This window comes from Aythya ferina, assembly GCF_964211825.1.
Source record: "Aythya ferina genome assembly, chromosome: 5".
In the NCBI taxonomy this organism is placed as follows: Eukaryota; Metazoa; Chordata; class Aves; order Anseriformes; family Anatidae; genus Aythya; species Aythya ferina.
The window spans coordinates 48692394-48711333 of NC_140301.1; the positions used below are offsets into that span (position 1 = coordinate 48692394).

The following is an 18940-nucleotide window of genomic DNA, read 5'->3' on the forward strand; positions in this document are numbered from 1 at the left end:
TCCATTTGAGCTTTGGCTAAACTGTATCTCCAGTTACCTAGAGCACTCCTGCAGAAGGTGATCTAGTTAGTTTATTTCTCGCCTGGTATAACAGCTTAGATGTTAATTCACACAGAATATTTTGATTGTACAAGGGCATTTTCTTATAGTAATACCAGCTTGAGGTTGTTTTAAGTATAATTTTTTTTTATATGAAGGTTTAATTCTGTAACAGCTGAATATGGTTACCGTTTTTCTACCTGCCTCCATTTCTCAAGGTCTGATGCTTCTTGGAAAATATAGACCCAAGCCAGAGCTTGGAAGCACGTTGTCAAGTTCACACTCATAAACAAGCCAAATGCAGAGGCTGAAAGGTCTTCATGCCAAAAACCCCACTGATATGCTAGTGAGCCTGCAAGGCATTAGAGACGTGCAGCATCACCTGTAACATGAATTGCCCAGTAATATCACCTTTAAGCATTAGTGTTCTGCAAGTTGAATTACTCTGGTAACTTTTAGCCTACATGGAAAAAAACATAGATCGATACGCTCAGATCCTTGAAGAATTCCGACTTTTAAAATATGCTGTCCCATTCAACAAAACTATCAGTACGCAGGTGAAATATATCAGTTTTACAAAACCTATCATTATGTTGTTTTTGTTTCCCAGGAGTTATCTACATAGCGAGAAAACAGTAATTTACAGATTGCAAAACCATCACTTGCGTATTCACATTGAAACATCCTATTCACATTTAACTATCCATCTATCCCCACGCACACCCCGAGACGGCCTCGATCTGCACCGGGATGCCCCCGCTGCAGCGGTTCCCCTGGGGCTACAGAGCCCAACGGGACGCTTCGGAGGAGCAAGAAAAATAACCCACAGCCCGCCGGGACCCCCTGCCTCCTCGCCGTGCCCCCAGCCGGTCCCTCTCCCCTTTCCTCCCCTCTCCGCTCCCCGGCGCTCACCTCCCGCCGGGCTCCCCGCGCCCAGCCCGCACCTGCCGCCGCGCTGCCTGCGCCGCCTTCTCCGAGGCCGGGCGGTGGCTGCGGCCCAGCCTGCAGGGGGCGGCCCCCGCTCCCCGCTCCCCGCTCCCCGCTCCCCGCTCCCCGTTCCCCGCTCCCCGCCCCGGCCCTCGCGGCCGTCCCGGTGCTGTCCCGGGGCGCTCCCGTGTCGCGGACGGGAGTTCCCCTCCGACCGCTCCCCGCCTCAGCCGGCCGGGTTTCTGCCCGAGCGTCCGCCAGGTGCCCGTGCCCGATACGCTGGCAAAGGCAGTGCCAACGCTGTCCTTCGCCTCGGTATAGCACTATCGGGCCTATGCTTCAGCGAGAAAAGTCATTTTTTATTATTATATTCTTCTAGCAAATGGTATTTCCAGCTGGGATGCCGATCCCTGTCAAGTTAGGCTTTACGCAAGCATGTGAGGGAAAGCCCCTGCCCCAGCCTGCAGGGCAGCTGACTGCTCACACGCGGTGGGTTGCCTCAGAAATGTCCCCAGGAATTTATGGTGCAAAGATCTCACTGCAAAGGTTGTGTGAGTCTCCAGGTGGTTTTGCCTGGCCTCTCCTCTCGAGGCAGGTAAGAGCAGGAAGTGGGGCTGCATTTGTAGGGAAAAAAAGAAAAAAAAAAAAAAAAAGGTGTTTTTCTTCCAGGAAATTTTGCATGCTTCAAGGTGCTTTACAATTTCAAGTCAGGTCATCCTAACTGCTCTTGAACTCCAGCCTTTTACGGATTCCCCATCCACCAAGAGTGCAGTTTTTCTACAATGACATGTTTTTATTTTCAATTTAACAGCACCACGGACCTGATGCTAACTAAGAGTTTTGTGCCTGTCATCATGCAGCATAACACAACTACTTCACACCCCAGAGTCACTGTGAGGAGAGAGCCTTGGCCAAAAGCACAGGCTCAGAATATTTGAACTAACAAAGAGTCTCTGTTAGTCTCTGTACAGAGCCAGCAGTACCGCACTGGGATATCACATAGCAGAGTGGTTCTGATTCCTGTTAAGGGAGCTGATGAGATTATGTGTGGTCACTCCTATAAAGCAATTCAAGTAACCTGGTAAACTTCCAAAATTATCTGAGTTCTTTGAGGCACACATTAAGCACACATTTCAAGGCATCTCATTGAATTCACCTACGTGAATGAATTACGTGAACAACTTTCTTCCACTGTTCATAAAAGCATGTTGTTTAACTACTGATACAGTCCCTGTATGCAGCTCGCCACTATCAGATTACGTGAACGTTTTCAAGCTCAAGGGTTTTTCAGGCTCTCCAGCGATTTCCAGTCCTGCCTGAGTGACTCTCCAGCTGCTGGAGTTGGCAGCGTGGGAGCAGCCAGCCTTCAGGAATGCAGATCACGTCTCTGATGAAGGAAGGGACATAATAAAGGGTATTTCTGACAAGGAAGTTATAGGGGGAAAAAAAATTGCAAGTCTACCTTCCTTCTTTCTCAAGGCACAGGAAGGGTCATCCTCCATAATTTGCGGGGGCTTCTTCTCACATTCCTGTTTGTTTTTTTTTTTTTTTTTTTTTTTGATGGTTTGGGACACACCTTCCATTCTCCTTTCAGCTGCTTGAAAATTGGACAGTTTGTTTCAATAAACACAAAGTTCAGCTGCACATGGCGAGGGATGTGGCTGACCTATTTTGCATGGAGGGACAGAACATTATTGTGCTATTTTTTTATTACTATTTTTTTAGCTGGGATGGGAACTATAACTCCCATCTCCCTTAGAGGATTTTTGTCCCAATCAAATTAAGCATGAAGATCAGCAACGAAACCCATTTACCTCTGTTCTTTGCTGCCTAGACCTCTCTGCCAACTGCAGATACACTCCTCTTTTCTTGCCTGCCTTCTGCCAGCATATTCAGTGCCCCATGCTCTGCTTGAGTGATTGTGAATTTTTCTGTAACTAAAGTTCACTTGAGAAACCTGGTGGTGTTCTCATACTTTACTGATACCTGCTCTCGGCCTCTCTCTTCCATGCCCATCCCAAGACCATCACTGCAACCATTCATCCTTTCTAGTTTCAGCGGGCTCTGCAGCTGCTCTTGCCCTCTCATGCTGCCTCCAGCCAGGACACCCTGGTGCTAAGATTAAACAAATAATTTGGGCAGGTTTGGGCTGGCTGAGCCAAACCACAGTGCTCTGAGCTCCAGAAGTGCCGGGGTGAGATACTTGAGCAGCACTGGCAGAGCCAGCAGGGAGAATTTATTAGTCTGGCCTACACTTCTCCTCTCATATTCTCCAGCAAGGCCCTTCCCATCTGTTTTGAACCTCTGCACAGCACACTTTTCACTTGTTGCTGAGTCTGTTTTATGCTATTGAATTACAACTTTTTGTTTTGTTTTGTTTTTTTCTTGGTGAAAGAGTAAAGCCAGAACAGAAGACCACAGAAAGGAGCTACAGGCAGGAGAGCATTTTATCCTCCTTTCCTCCTTGGCCCTCATACCTTTTGGAAGTAGACCTGAAACAATAAAAATCCCACGTGTAAATACCAACACAAGTGTTCTTGAGTAATTCTCTATGTAAAAGCTTACAAACAGACTATAACCCTTTTTCTTTGCTTTGCACAAGTATGCCAGTGAACAAGTTTGTAAGCAGGAATGCTCACAAAGGCTGCCAATTTGCATCAGTCAAACCTGATAAACTCTCCCTAGTGATCCTCTGCATCAGAAACCAGATTCCACCACTTGTGCATACTTTCTGAGTCATGCCAACTTTGATTTTAAATCTCAAGCAGTTCCAAGTTTGCACATCATGGTTGCCCAGAGCACACTGAAAGCTTTCAAGCAGAAAAGTGCATGTCTGTGGAAAACATTATTGCTTAATAGTTCATGCCTAGTTTGAGACATATCAAATGCAATTATGCAGTTGAGAGTCCTTTAGAGCAAGTAAGCATCTAACTCTACTGTGTCCAAAGTATTTTCAGAAATTAACATGATGTATGATGTACTTATGATTGGATTTAAAATGTAGTGTATACAGTAATACCCAAGTGATGAGCTCAGCTGTCCGGACATAAAAGTAGGGCGTTATCAAGACAAGTCCAGTACACAGCATACAGTGTCTCACAGCCAAGCTCCCTGTGTAGCCACTAAATGAAGTTTTCATATGCAGAGGATTTGTGAGAGAGGAAAAAAAAAAAAAAAAGATTTTGCAACTCACATTTCAGTGAAATGTCAGAGTCCTTCTTTTCAGCTGCAGTCTTTAAGTGGTTAATACACCTTTGTTATAAACAACTTCTGCAGCCAGAGACTTTTACTACCATGGAAGTTTTTGCAGCAGTAATCTTTATCCCCTGAGGTTTTGCTGGGAGAAACATGAAACTGTATTTCTCATCCTCCCTGTCCTACTCTCAGCTGGAGACTGGCTTTTTCCATTCCCGTTACAACCTTTGAGTTTAACTGACACCTTCCCTCCTCTACCACAGATGCTGGGTGGGGTCCACACACTTCGTTACAGAAAGCTGCTATAATTCAGTCGGTGACTATTGTTTTTTGTATTCTCCTTTTTTCAAATGTATGTTCAATGTCATGCTTTCCTGACATAACCCATTGTAATTCTGTCCACCATCTGAGATTGCAGCCAGTTGCTTCCTCCCACAGTGCTGTATAGAAGAACAGTTTTATTGCAGCATGTCCAGCATCTTTTGAAAGTGTTGCTAGGATGCCTACAGGAAAAATTACATGAAGATATTTAGTTGTCCAAATTGAGCCGCGTCTTTCTCTCATTTAGATTTGATGTACTGTGGATTTGAAAAGAGATTTGCTGGCCTGGTTTATCTTGCCTCATGCTATAAGGCAGATTTTTCTTGTGCACAAACATGTCATTAATATGTTTGGAAAATAAGTCTGAGGTGGGCTCATCCTTCATGCACCAGAACACTTTGGCCCTGTCTCTCCACAGACAGTCCCTCAGATGTTTGGCTGTGGCATCTGTGCAGGCTGCAACAATTGCTTCTCAGCAGTCTTCATGTCATAACTTGGCAGTCTTCATGTCATAAATGGCCGTCAGCCCAAAACTAGCACAAAGCAAGGTGAGGTTCCTGGCTGGCTAACCGCTGATGGAAGGGGTCTGTACTAGATCTGAACTGGAGTTTTTGTGCCATCAGCTTCAGCCTGCAGTGACAAAGAGGACTGCACGTTTATGCAGGAGCAAAAGGTTTGGTTTCCTTCTCAGGAGACATTTCTTGCTGTTGCTACTGTCTAGGAATCCAAGATGATGAATCCAATAAACTCAGGAGACTTTATAAACCTTAATGTACAGCTGACAATAGAACAAAGCAGAGCCAAGGCATGTTCCTGTGAGTGTTCTCCAGTTGCGTCCTATTCTTGTCTGGCTTCATTAAGAGCCAGCTGCTCTTCATAGAGGAAATGGTCCCACACAGGTTTGTGAGGACATTGTCACATCTGCTGAAAAAAGATAACAGAATTACATTATTAACACTCTGACACCACCAGATATTTTCTAGAGCTCTTGCACCTGAAAGCTATGGGTGGATGGTACTACCTCAGCTTTAAAATGAACATCTTACATGCAAAAATCTCTTCAATCTGCCATTTGAATCCAAACAGTCCTAATAGTTTCATAGTAGATTTGGTGCTTTAAGCCAATATATTTAGCAATTGTTTGGGTCTATACAGTCTGTTCTTTGGAAACTGAATTTTTCAGGGTAAAGGATAAAAGAGAAAGGAAGAACGTTATCTGCAGCCGATTTCAGGAAAGGTTTGAAGTCTGAGCTATCTTTGACTTCCTGTCCACCGCTCAATGCAGCAGTTGAACTCAGTTCAATAACAGGTTTTCAAATTGTTCCCAAAACTTCATTGTTAAGGAACAAAAACAAAACAGGAAAGACCTGTTGAGGAAGGACTGCTGTATCACTGAAAAAGCTTCTGCAGAGCACCTGACACTGAAATAAGCTTATTTATTATAAATAATTTCCATGGCGTCACATTAACAAACATAAAAGGTCACGAACTCATGTATTTGAAGCAAATGTGTTTGACATCTGGGATCTGGCAGAGGTTCCTCCTGTGGGATAGACTGTTTGTGCAGAGCTTTATTGAAGAATAATATTAAGAATGAATTACGAAATATTAGTGTAACCTAGTAAGAAAGTATTGTATTTTACAAGCCAGAGACATAATAGATCTCACAGAACTATTTTTGTTCCTCCGATTCAAAAGTATGTCAAAGAGTGATAGCTGTGACCAGCTAGAAGTGGAAACCTGTGGTTTTTCAGCACTGCACTTGGAAATGGGTTGGGCAGAAAGGTCCAAATGCAGGCAAGTGCTTAATTGCACGTACGTATTTGTATTTTTGCGACGCCCCCGCTTGCGAGGAGAGGAGGAGGGAGCTGGCAGGGAGCGCAGCCGCCAGGCAGCCAGGGGCCGAGGGGGAGCCAGGCCGTCCCCACGCAGCCCCATGCAGGGAGTGGGGCAGCCCCACGCATCAGGCACCTTTGTGGGGACAGGGACAGGACAGGAACTGGGGCTGTGGGGAGCTGGAAACAGTCACTGCTACAGTCTATCCCTCTCAATGCTCTCTGGCCCAGGCCAGTGGAAACCTTGCAGGAGCAGCTATTTCCCAATATCAGTACTGATGCAGGGCTATTTGTGAGGCCCTCTCAGCCCAGGAGGTGCTCTCCCACCAGACTGGGATGTGTGACCTCCTGGGGTGCTTTGGGGTGACTCCTCAAACACCGTTCCAGGCCTCTTGGCTTATCACACTGTCCAAAACCACCTCTTTCAGTGTAGAAAAGGGGATGAGATGCAGCCCTCCGTGTCCTCCGGGTCTCCTCCACGCCTGGTTACTGGCCAGCCCAAGCAAATGGCAGAGCAGGCAGCATCCCAGGGGCAGGAGATGGCCAAATGCCTGCCAGCTCCACGCCTCCCCTCCCTTTTCTGGGACCTTGGGACCAGGTGCCACTGCCTTGCCCTGCGTCTTTCCACTGTCATCTCACTGGGGTCTGGTCAATGCCTCAGAGCTGGCCTCTCTCCCCAAAAAATGACACAGGCCTGCCTGAGGACAAGCAGATTTTCCTCTCCCTGGGGTACTGGGGCCAGCCAGGTGTCACCCACACACTGGAGCATGGGTAGCACACAGAACGTCCTTCCTGAAAGGCATCAAGTTGTAAAACAAACAAGTTGTAAAACATTTTTCCAATCTGTTTTCAGGTGAAAACAAACTTAATTTACCTCACTTAATGGGGCTGAGGGCAAAAAGCCATCCCAGAAATCATGCCATTTTAAAGCCTGCCAGCACCATGGAAATGAGGAAGTCTGAGGGTACATCAATGCAGGCCAGTAACAGGTCACCCACAGAAATTGGAAGGCTGCTTCTACATCTAAAATTACTCAGTTCAGTGTGAGAGCACACACTGACCTTCTAGCTAGGGCTTTGGCTACATCATTCAGGGGGAGGCAAAGAGAAAAACAACAGTCTGGCTTAAAACACATAAGCAATAACACAAAAAGAAACAGAAGTTACCACCAGACTTTACCCTAGTTTTAAAGCTTTAACCCAGCTGCAGGGAGTTCAGCCATGTTCCCAGACAAGCACACCGATATACAGCACCCTTAAGTTACACAACATAAGGCAAAGTCAACCTGCTGCCTACCTCCCCTGGCTGTCATTTTGAACGCCCTCTTGCAGCAATGGCTGTACCTCACCCAGCAAGCTCCAAGCCATGGGAAAGCAAACATGCCACAGTCAAAACCTTCACCCATATCACTGCTGATTTTAGTGCATGAATAAAGATATCCTTGTGTGACCCCTCTCCCCAAGGCAGAGGATTCTGCGTATTTAATTTGTGTTTGGTTTTATGCATAAACGTTCAGTGAGATTAGAACATGCAGCTTCTTCAGTGTCTGCTGTAACGAACAGACTTAAGTGGATTGTACCTTCTTGGTACATCTTGATCTTACATGCGAGCTGAATGCCACAGGTGTCATGAACCTGTGTTTTAACAGAAGATTTAATAGCTGCAAACTGCAGGATGTCTGTTCTTCAAAGTATTTTCTAGAAAGGTTATTTTCAAGAATCCTGATGCAGCAGTAATAGCTGTAGGTACAAAGATTTATTTGCACGACACAGTAGCTGTGCCATGTTCCTTACCTGTGCTCCCCAAGACAAATATATATATATATGTACGACTAAATCCTTCCATAATGAACAAATATCCACTCGCCTCAAGTATTTGCAGCTGTCACTATTGCTTTAACTTTTAGCTCCATAAGAACTAGATCATATGGTAGCAAGGAATTCAAGGGTGAAGGGTTAATCATTTCACTGCAGCTCAGGGATTAACTTCACATTAAAAACACGTGCATTTGTATCCAAGTGACATAATGAAAAATGTGGTGGGACATGAGAGGTGCACTCATTCAAGCTAGCAAGGATTTATTGAACTTGTTCTTCAAGATCTTAGAAAACCTAATCAAACATTTCTCAGCCAGTGCACTGGTTGCCACAAACTGCTTGCCCTCTGCTAACCTGATACAGCGATCCCATGCCTGACAAAGAGTTTTATTAGCAAACAGAAGGAGGATGTGTTTCACAACTTTTTTTTAAGGGGCCTTGGTGATCATTCTGTAATATGTTGACTAAACTGTGCAAAAGTCCAGGAAAAGAAAAATAACACTTGCTAGAGAGAAAAAAAAAAAAAAAAAAGAAAGAAAAAAAGACATTTAACAGCAGGAACATGCTGTTAAAGCACAAAAAATGTTGTTAAAGATCACCATATCAGCTTGTATTTGGGAGAGTCCTTATGAAGAGGGTATAGACTATGAACCCTTGCAGTAAAATGAATGAGCTGCATGCTGTCCTAATGAGTTACTGGTGCAAGGAAGTGCTCACTTGTACGAAAAGGCTCACCTTTATGAGATGTGGAGCTGCCACCTGGCTCACTGGAATAACCATACAGGACTCACTTTTTCCATCACTGGTGTCGTGATAGCTAGACGCTGGCTGACATGGAGGACAGTTTGACAGCATTCAGCAACACCTGTGGGCCCAAGGAGTAACCAGTGCCACCAAAACCAGAGTGGGGAGAAGAAGGCAGGAGCTCTGGTGCACAGAACACAGCCCATGGGACTTCTCAAGGAAATATGGTTCATAGCTTACCCTTAAGGAAGTGCAGCAGGAGTTTAAATCCCTGCAGCATATTAGTTTTACAGCCCAGCCAAGCCCTGATTCTCCAGCAGTACAGTGTCCTTTACCAGCTGGCTAGACAGATCTGACAGAAAAGAAAGTGCAACCTGCTTTTCCCATCCACACTTGCAAGTCATCTCCAGAGGTACCATTGCCGCAGAGCTCTCATTTGCACCTCTGTGGGAGCTTTTGCTGAATGGAGGTATCCTTATCTTCAAAGCCATTGTAGGAGCAGATTATTCTTGTGTTGTGAAAAGAGCAAAAATAGAGGAAGGAGCGACATTATTCAGTCCCACATGCAACCCCAGATAAGACAAACAACAGCACGTATAATGAAAGCAACTTGAAAAGCAGACTAGAAGCATCCAGAGAGAGAAGGATGCAGTGAATCAAGTCTGAAAACCTCAAATTAGGTCAGTAGAACTGTATTCTAACAGCGAAGCCTAGGTAGCTTTGTTTCCTACTGGCCATTTTCTATCAAGATGAGTGGAAGGCCTAGCAGCTCAGCAGCTTGCCTGGTCAGCCCACTTCTACCAGGTACCCTGCTTGGGAGTGAACATCCAGGAAGCATTGGTCACAGGTCACAGACCCATTTTCTTATTTCTTTGAGCAGCTCTAGAGACTCAGTTGCTTCTTGGTTGAATTGCTTCAGCCCAGAGCTCCTGCACTCAGCCTCTTTCGCTTTGCATGTTAGCCAGCTTCCTTTCAGCGCAGTATTTCTTGAGCACGTGATGCAGAATTAATGCATTTGCAGGGCAGTGAAGGGAACTGAAGTGTCCTTGTGAAACTGCAAGTGAGCAGCAGCAGTTCATTTGAGTTCAAAACAGTTATAGAGATCTTTATCAGCTGAGTGCCTTGTAAAACATCAAACACCCAGTGAATGTCGTATTACCTACCTCATCTCTGCAGTGAATTGTGTGATGAGAAGGAGAGAGAACAGCTGCGTGACATAAGTTTATTCACTTCCCACAAAACAAACCAGATCCAGCCTCTTCTGCCCTGACAATTTGCTGAAATAAGAACATTCCACCTGTGAAGTGTAAACCCAACCAACGAGCACCAAACATCCATTAGGCATGGGTCATTGACTAGTGTGTAGGTGGAAAAACCTTGCTTGTACTAAAATCACAAGCTATGTAGTGCAGGTGGGAGTCAGAACTAGCTACTAATTAATGATTTATGTATAAGAAAACCAGTTCAGCCCAAATTACCTTACATTAATGGTACTTATTAAGGAGACTAACTTATTCTGCAGAGCTAAGCCAAATTCTGCTCATAGGCTCATGCTCACTGCACAAATCCCTGTCTACACTGATCCAGGCTGATCCTGACAAGAACGCTTACAATGATGCTCTGTGATCTCTATTAAACCAAGAAATGATCAAAACAAACCATAATTCAATTATATTTTTGTTATCAATATATATTTTTATTTATTAAACAACAACAACAAAAAAGCTTTAAGATAGTCCTTGCTGGCATATTCAATATAAGTTGTTCACAAGTCATAAAACAAGAGTTGAAAACTCATTTTCTACTGCAAATAAAAAAATGGCTGGAGGTTAAAGTGGCAGGATGAGGGTCATAGAAACTGTTCATTTTAAATTACAATATTTCTCTTTTGAAAATAATTATGACTGCAAAATATGCTTATTAATTTGGACAACCTGCAAGTAGGGATTAGGGAAATGAGTGTTAAAGCAGAAGCAGAAATTCTGTGGAGCATTTGTCAAGCTGAGCAGTGAATCTTTCTCTCTGCACATGTACTGTTTGCAGGAGAAACTGGTGGCATAAGGTGGTGCTGTATGTGCTATACCTTAAATTATACTTACAGGCTTGCAGCGCCCAGTGCATCTCACATGCACTGGGTGACAGGTTGGCCAGGCAGCATGGCTTTTTTGAAAACCGATGCTCCATTTAAACAAATGAAAGCTACCTTCCTTTTTTTTATTTAAAAAAAATAAAAAATAAATAATGAAATGACTGTGAACAGTTTTCTGTCTTTCAAAGGTCTGAAAAAAGTTAAAATGCTTCAAATACAGCAGGAGAGAGAAGACTTGTCTCAGAAACCCTGCAAACTGAGACCATTCCTTAGTACTTCTACATGATCTTGCTTTATACTTTCCTTGTCTCTGATCATGCCTGCCTCTTCTGTAGTCCATATGTCAGCCAGCCATACGTTTGTACACTGGTAAGGCTTATCTTTGCTTAATCATGCTGGTAGGAGACAAGGATGCTGGATTTCTAGGAGTTAATTCTTCCTTTTCCAGACTTCATGTAGAATGTCTTAATTCCAGAGCTGTTTATAGGCTACTTGGATGCTTATCTATCTAAAGACATAATCTCCTTTTTGGTATTTTGGGTTTCTGATTCATTATTTTTGTCCACAGCAATGATATCATAACCAAAGCACTGAAGGTTAACTAAAGACAAAGGTTTTTCTTTTTTTTTTTTTGGTTGACTTTCTGGTTCAGTTGCCATTTTATCCCTCACTAATTCTCGTTTTTTTAATCTATGGGAATGACTGCTGTCACTTACACTGTTGTAACTCACACTGAATGGCAGAGGGTTATGCTAGAGCTCGCTGCAGGGAGTATGCATGTGGTTGGCCACAGCTTGGGAATGTCACTTAAAATTTTCTGTATACATATAAACACAATGAGAATTTTTATACGCGTTATCAGGTAAATCTCCATTTGGCATCATTAAGAAGTGAATGAAGATATCTCTCCTCCAGCTAAGGACTGATCTCTACCAGTTTTTCGCCTTATTTACTGACGTGGGGTGCTGACTAGGGCTGGCAGCTCTTTCCGCTTGCTGTAGGAGTCCCAGGATCTCTGTAGAGCAGCTCCTTTAGGAAGCAGCTGGTTTTTCTGTCCCCCCTCCACTACCTGGATGACATCAGATGCCAAAGTCCAAAGGAATCTTTTAAAATGATTAACTAGATGCAGGTTTGGTGATACTGATTTGAATAACAAATCTGTGTAATCTTGGCATGACTTCTACCTCTTTGTTTGTATTTCAGATAATCTACAGAATGAGTTTATTGGGTGAAATTTCTTAAGAACAATGATTTATTATGCATACTAGAGAACTCTGGGGCTGGACTTTTGAATTGTGTTTGTATTACGCAGAGGCAGACAGGAAAAACTCCCACCACCATATGTTTTGAGGATTTTGTCAAAACTAACCTTTGTAGCTATGATTTCACTTGTTGAATACAGAACATTTGCAGCAAGTTGTGGATGAACAGTCTCCAGACTGAGGTTTCTGTCCTGAAAAACACATGTGCACACACCATGAACAGAGACTTGAGGAAGTCAACGTAATCCCGTACAAACTACAGAGATAACTCAAGGAACAATTTCTATGAATGAGGTGTGAGTCATGACTCTGCAAAGACTTGCACATGGATTGATAGTTTAGAAATGTGTAGAGTCAAGGGTCTGGGTTGGCCTTTGAAGACTAGAGGTGAGGAATCATTCATGGAAACACATCAGTGTGGGGCCTGAAATACCAGAGAGAATCTTCAAGTGCCAAAGGTTGTCTCAGAAAATCTTGAAGTACCCAAAGATAGTTCCCACAGAGAAAGAGAGAGTGCAGTCATACTACTATTTATTTACTAGAAACAATCTTTCAACTCTACTGTCAAAGTAATACATATCTGTTTACATTTATACCACTGACACTGAGATTCAAGACTTAAAACTGGGCTAGATCCAGACCTGATGTGAGGTGCTTAGCAATCACTGACTTCAGCACAGTCGTGACCACATTGCGCTCTCTCTGGGCCAATTACTCCTTGGAAACAGGGAAAACCCCATCCGGAGTGTGAACATCCTAGGGATGTATTGCATAAATATGGCCTTATCAGGCTTCTTAGAGAGCTGTGTGACTGTCAAGACAGCATGATGCAGACCCAATTTCAGGAGAAAAGTGATTCATCAAGACCTAAGAGAGCAGCTGGTTCCTTCAGAGTGGGAGGGGTGCGCTGTTTATTTTTAAAACCTCTTCGTGAAACCAGGCTCTGGCAGCAGGCTGGGCAATCCTTTCAACCATCAGGCCAAGTGCTTTGCTGTAAGGATGCCTGGTGGCACTGCAGAGAGAGGGGTACAGGAGTAGCAGGAGGGCCACCATAGTGCCTGCGTTTCCAGCAAAACACTTGAAGAACTTTTTGTGGGCATGCAAGAACCTTGCAGTGAAATAAAGGATTTGCCTTGGCTATGAGAAAAGCAAGAGAGGTCAGTCAGAGACTAAGAGAGACGAGGAACCTACAAATGGTCTCCAAGAAGCAAAGTGAAAAATGTTAGGTAGTGCTAGAGCAGAGGTGGGGTGCACTCAGCATGTGCTTGCAGTGCATGACCATAATAAGATCACTTGTCCAGGACAAACTCAAAAGGGAGAATGAGTAATACTGGGACCCTGTAGGGAGTTGAAGGAGATTGAATATTTGGGGAGTTTTTGGTTGCTGAAGTGTTTTCTAAAGATCCCTTTATTATCCAGCTACATTCCTCAGTTCTTACATCAAGGTTACTGCATCGTTACTCATTTAGCAGTGTAAAAGTGTGTCTGCCTGGTACCCAAACGCTCCCTCATGTGACTTCACCAATATTCCTTGAGTACACAGGGATCAGTTTGGCCAATGGGAATCACTACAGGGATCTCAGAAGCTTGAACTAATAAAATCTGCAATAGGTGAGATGGCCACCCCCTACGTGCACAAACATCAGATGCACCCTGCACTGAAACAGGTGAGGAAAAAAACTGCAGGGTCAGAGACAGCCCCGCACAAGTACTTTGGATCATTACACTCCCTACTGTACTGCCTCTTCAGCACAGGTTGCCTTTCTGGGCAGGCTTTCTGCAGAAGGTCTAATGATAACCATCAGCTTCAATTTTCATGCATGGCACCTGCTTTTGGGTTGAACTAGTCATAATTGGTTCAAAGACCTAAAACAACAGAATGTGATCAGTTTAAATCACTTATAAATGCTCATGTCAGATGAAAACACAATTTTCTTGTGTCATGTCACCTTAAAACTCTTTAACTTCCAAACGCAGACCAAATTATCACTGGTTTTGGCTTACATCAATTCTTCGTGTATACAGAAACATCCACAGTGCTTTACACGCACACAGGGCAGAGCCTCAGTATGCTTTTTATCCTTCCATTGAAAAGCAGCAGTCATGCAAATTAACACCAGCTGAGGGTTTTTCCATCCAGATTTATTTCAACAATGGTACCTTTCAGGCTTAAATAACATTAGGGCATACTTTTATTTCTTTTTTTATTTTCGAAACAACTTTGTACTATGGAATTTTCATGAGGTTGTAATACAGCTACATGCTACAGAAAAGATTCAGCAGCAAATTTTGTGAATAAGCCAGATTGGAAAACTCGAATGACCACAGGCTGTATTGATCCTATTGCTCTGCTTGTTCTAGGTAGAGAGAAATGAATTAATAAGTTGTGCTGATGCAAATACCACATTTCTGAGCCAATGAAAGCTGACTCTTGTAAAGGTTGGGCCAACAGAAGGCAGGCTCCCCAGCTGAGAAAGAGAGAGCCCTACAGGAATGGCAACAAATGCTACCTCGGTGACGGTGGGTGACCAGGCACTCCAGGAAGCTTAGCTATTCATACCAAAATTATTGCTATCAGAGATGCACAAGTTGAAAAGTAATTCTGTGGGATCCAGCAAACTCTTAAAATAATAAACTCTGAAATAATATTCTGTTGTCTGTGTTAAAAAATAGCCAGTCCTCTAGAAATATTTCAAAGACAAATATGCTAGGTAGGACCCATCCAACTCTACAGCACCGGATCATTTGTCTCTTGCCATTCTTTTCCCCCTGGCACTTAGCCCAAATAGCATGAATCACTTGGCTCCTTTCTTGGAATATGTTCTCCCTCCCAGTCGCTGTGATCTGTATCAAGGATTTCTGTAATTTCTGCTCTTATTTACTTTTATTACAATTATTGCATTGGCAATAGGTGCTGTACAAACACGTACCGAGAGGCAATCCCTTTGCTGAGGGCCTGTGTTTACACAGATATGATGGCCAAGAGGCAGGCGAGGAAGAAAGCTGTCCCTCCCCAGCTCCGCCATGGCCTCATCACACTGCGCTGCACGTACCCATGCCCAGGTCAGTGCCCTTATCTGGTGTTGGCCAGAACATTGTCTGTGAACTGTATGGTAACAAGCCTCATGTTAGAAAATCCTGTAATGGGAACACCCAGATAAAATTCCAGACCTGAAGCTGGGATTCTATCTATTTGTAGGGTGGCCCAGCCTCCAAGGAGAACAAGTATGCATACAGCAGTTGCAAGCTTGCATTTTTAAATTTAATCCCATAAAAACCTTACATGTATATTCATTTCTTTCATTTTTTTTCTTTTTATTATTTTTATTTTTTTATTTTTATTTGGTGAGAATTGCTGTAATATATGAGCCTGTGATGGTCTATTGAAAACAGACCCTTGAATAGGAAATGGAGAGTTTAGATGTTATAAACTGCTAGTAATTTATTATTCTGAGATTGGCATATATTTTGGCGAAGTTAAAGTTGGCTGGAGTGATAGTGAGTGATGAAAGATGTTATGGCGGTTGAGAAGTGGCTGAATTCCTTTATTTCCAGACTTTTCACTTTTCTTTTTAAAGCGCAGAATGTTTATATAGAAAGTGTAATATTGTTTTATGAGTATTTGCTGGACCTTGCTAAAACCAGGCATTCATGCTTTACTCTTTTAACAAAGTGTTTTGTTATAGAATTCCTCTGTGTTGTTTTTTTTTAATGTTTCTAAATTAGGGTTAAACCAGGTTGGTGTGTGGGGGCCATGGGAGAACAGCCCAGAAGTGAGGAACTGTCTGATATCTAAGGGAGTGCACTTCGTCTCCAGGAGGCAATGTGATGGCAGGAGAAAAGACTCCTCCGCTGGGCACAAAGAAGTGATAACACAGGGACACAAATCAGGAGAAAAAAGGCTTTTAAGCACTGGTAAAACCCTCAGCACATTGAGAGTTTAATGCCCCTAGCTTAAGATCCTGCCTGCCCCACGGCTGCTTTCTGGGCCACCAGAGCCCGCTTGTTTCCCATGTCTCCATTCCTTCACATGGGACCCACACATGGCTTTAGCCCGTGGTTATAAAATAATATTCCTCCTTCTTGGGCATCTCTATTTTCCCCTCCAAGAGGGTGGCATACGATGAGCCTGGACGCACTCAAGAAGCACCTTCCTGTTTCTGATGTTCCTCTGCACGTTTCCTCTACATTTATTTCCTCCAGGTTGGCTTCTCACAAAACTCCTTGGCTTCCTGCTCCTTGCTTGGCCCACTAAAGTCAGTCTCAACCTATTCTGTTTTTATAATAAAGGACAGCCTGTGTACAGAGCTCTGAGCCACCGGACCCCAGGATGTTGCATCATCAAGGCGGAAACTTTATTAAGGAATGGAAGCTGCTAAAGCACACTCAATTTAGCATTTTGTTGCTGTGGGCCATTGCATCAGGCTTCTTTCGAGCTAAGTACTGGTAAAAAGAGCAGTCACTTCTACTGGAGTGGAAGTAGTGGAGAGGAAAAACAACCCTAGGCTAACTTTTAAGCTTATTGGGAACAAGAGAGTCATTTTTCTGATCGTGCCATGCAGCCTGTGTTGTGATAACTTTCTGACTGTGTAGACTCCCATTTAATACTCCCACTTTAATGAAGACCTCACATAATGCTTCTACTCTGCTCCAGCCTATTCTCATTATAATTTACATAACTCCCTTTCCCAAGTAGCATTAAGAACTTTCAGTCCTCAAAAAGGCCAAGCAAAGGTTATGTTTCTTGTCCTAGCAATGCTGGAGAGCAAATAAACCAGTAAGGAAGAAGTAGGGGAAAAAAGCAAAAGCAGTTGCTTCAGAGAAATTTAATAACAAAGTATAGGAACCCTTGTTCTTACAAAATAAAACACTGACCTGCCAATGGCTTCAACAAGGTGAGGATTATACTTCCAAACTATACAATTATTTTTAGTTTTATTTTCAAACTCCTAAATATATATATATATATATATATATATATATATATATATATATATATATATAAATATATATATATTTAGCTTAGCACTGTGAGGCTTCAGCTGGAATACTTTTCACAGTTTTGGGCACTGCGCTTTGAGAAAGATGTGAACCAACTGGAGAGAATCCAGATGAGAGCAACAAGAATGATCAAAGGTCCAGAAAATGTGATGTATGAGGAAAGACCAAAAGAATTGGGTTTGTTTAGACTAGAGAGGAACAGTCTGAGGGGAGACATGACAACAGTCTTCAGACATGTTAAAGACTGTTGCATGGGGAAGATAAACTGTTCTCTGTTTCTACTGGAAGTAGGCTGAAAAGAATAGATTTAAATTACGACAGGGGAGATTCAGATTAGACTTTAGGAAAAACTTTCTATTGGTTACAGCAATTATACCTGAGAAGACATTACCTATGGAAAACTGTGGGATCCCATCACTCAAGGCCTGGGTACTGGTATAGCTGGGTCTGCTTTGTGGCAGAGGCATGTATGATACAACCATTCCTAGTCTTTTCCAGCTTGTTTCCCCCAATGTTAGGAATGTAGGAGAAAGACTGTGAACAGAACATTTTTTTTTTCTCTGAAGGAATTTGGACGCATCTCAGCCACGGGGTCTTTGAACAGGAGGTCAGCTGCAGCCTTAACTACAAAGGTAGTACTGTTACCTTATAACCATCACAAACTGTTTGCAATTATTCCACTGAAAACCAGGTGAAAGTTCTAATTCTCATCTGCTCTGAAGCCCCTGGACACTATTCTGGCAGTGGAGGTCTGTGCCAAAGAATCTGGCTGTAACTAAGCATAACACCCTAAACATTGTAAAACATGCCATCCAGTGATAGATTTCTATGAACTCTGTTATATAGAAAGATTTAATACAGAAAGGAACCCAAAGATGTGACACTTTGTTAGAAAGTAGAAGATTACATAGTACAACACGTATTTTGGATTGAATTTACAATGAATTTTAAGTATAAAATAGAATCAAAGAAAAACAGGTGAAAGTAAGACAAATGCAGGGTGAATTAAGACAAAGTGCCTGACGGATAATTTCAAAGATAACTGGAAATGTAAATTAGCACTTCTGAGATCCTTTGTTTCAACAGGTGACTTTTTGGGGGGTTGGGGAGAAGGTTCTACTTGTTCGTTTGCTTTCCATTTATAATGAAAAAAAAAAAAAAGAAAAACAGGCGAGATTGCAAAAGCCAGCTTTTTCCTCAGTTTCTTTGGTGCTTTTTGCTAAGCTGCCTTGGAGCTACAAAGGTTCACAGTCTTTGAAACGTAGACTCATACCCTAGAAGTGATTACAATGGAAAAATGAGTCCTTAAAATACATGACCACATAGAGAATCGTATGGGATCTGCTGCCGATACACCTCCAGAGGACTGCATCCTGGTAGGGGCCGTGCATGAAGACGCCTCTCTCCTCAGACAGGCATAGGTCACTGGGTCTGTGGAAATACTGACTTGGTTTTGAGCTGCTATACGTACTGGCTTCTGAGGAGAGAGTTCTGCAGAGGAGGAGCCGTGTCTTTTGTTTTAATGTTTACAGGGCACCAACTCAAGGGTTAGAATGAGTACTGTGATACGTATATCCTCAGCCGGATGACAGAGCTTCCCCTGAAGTTGATGACGGTGTTAACAGTGATCATTTCCAAGTCCAACTGAATAGTACGGGGCCCTTTCACGGGACGGGTCATCACCAGGGTAGCACTGATCGGTCCCGTTTG

At 43.2% G+C, this 18940-nt stretch overlaps 2 protein-coding genes across 7 annotated transcripts in view; both read right to left on the minus strand.

Moving 5' to 3' along the window:
- Nucleotides 1-4183, minus strand: part of TC2N (tandem C2 domains, nuclear) — a 37205-nt gene extending 33022 nt beyond the window's left edge. The window contains exon 1 of one of the 4 annotated variants that reach the window (XM_084519733.1): nt 4160-4183. The gene's annotated coding sequence lies outside the window, so the exon portion shown is untranslated. Of the gene's footprint in view, nt 1-951; nt 1034-4159 lie in introns of those variants that run through there. The other 3 variants (XM_084519731.1, XM_084519737.1, XM_084519732.1) reach the window with 3 other exon arrangements.
- A 13881-nt stretch (nt 4184-18064) lies between these two features.
- FBLN5 (fibulin 5) overlaps nt 18065-18940 on the minus strand; it is a 47660-nt gene continuing 46784 nt past the window's right edge. For all 3 annotated transcript variants that reach the window (XM_084519738.1, XM_084519739.1, XM_084519740.1), the window contains one exon: nt 18065-18940. In XM_084519738.1, the coding sequence (XP_084375864.1) occupies nt 18779-18940 (162 nt within the window). In that variant the 3' untranslated portion in view covers nt 18065-18778.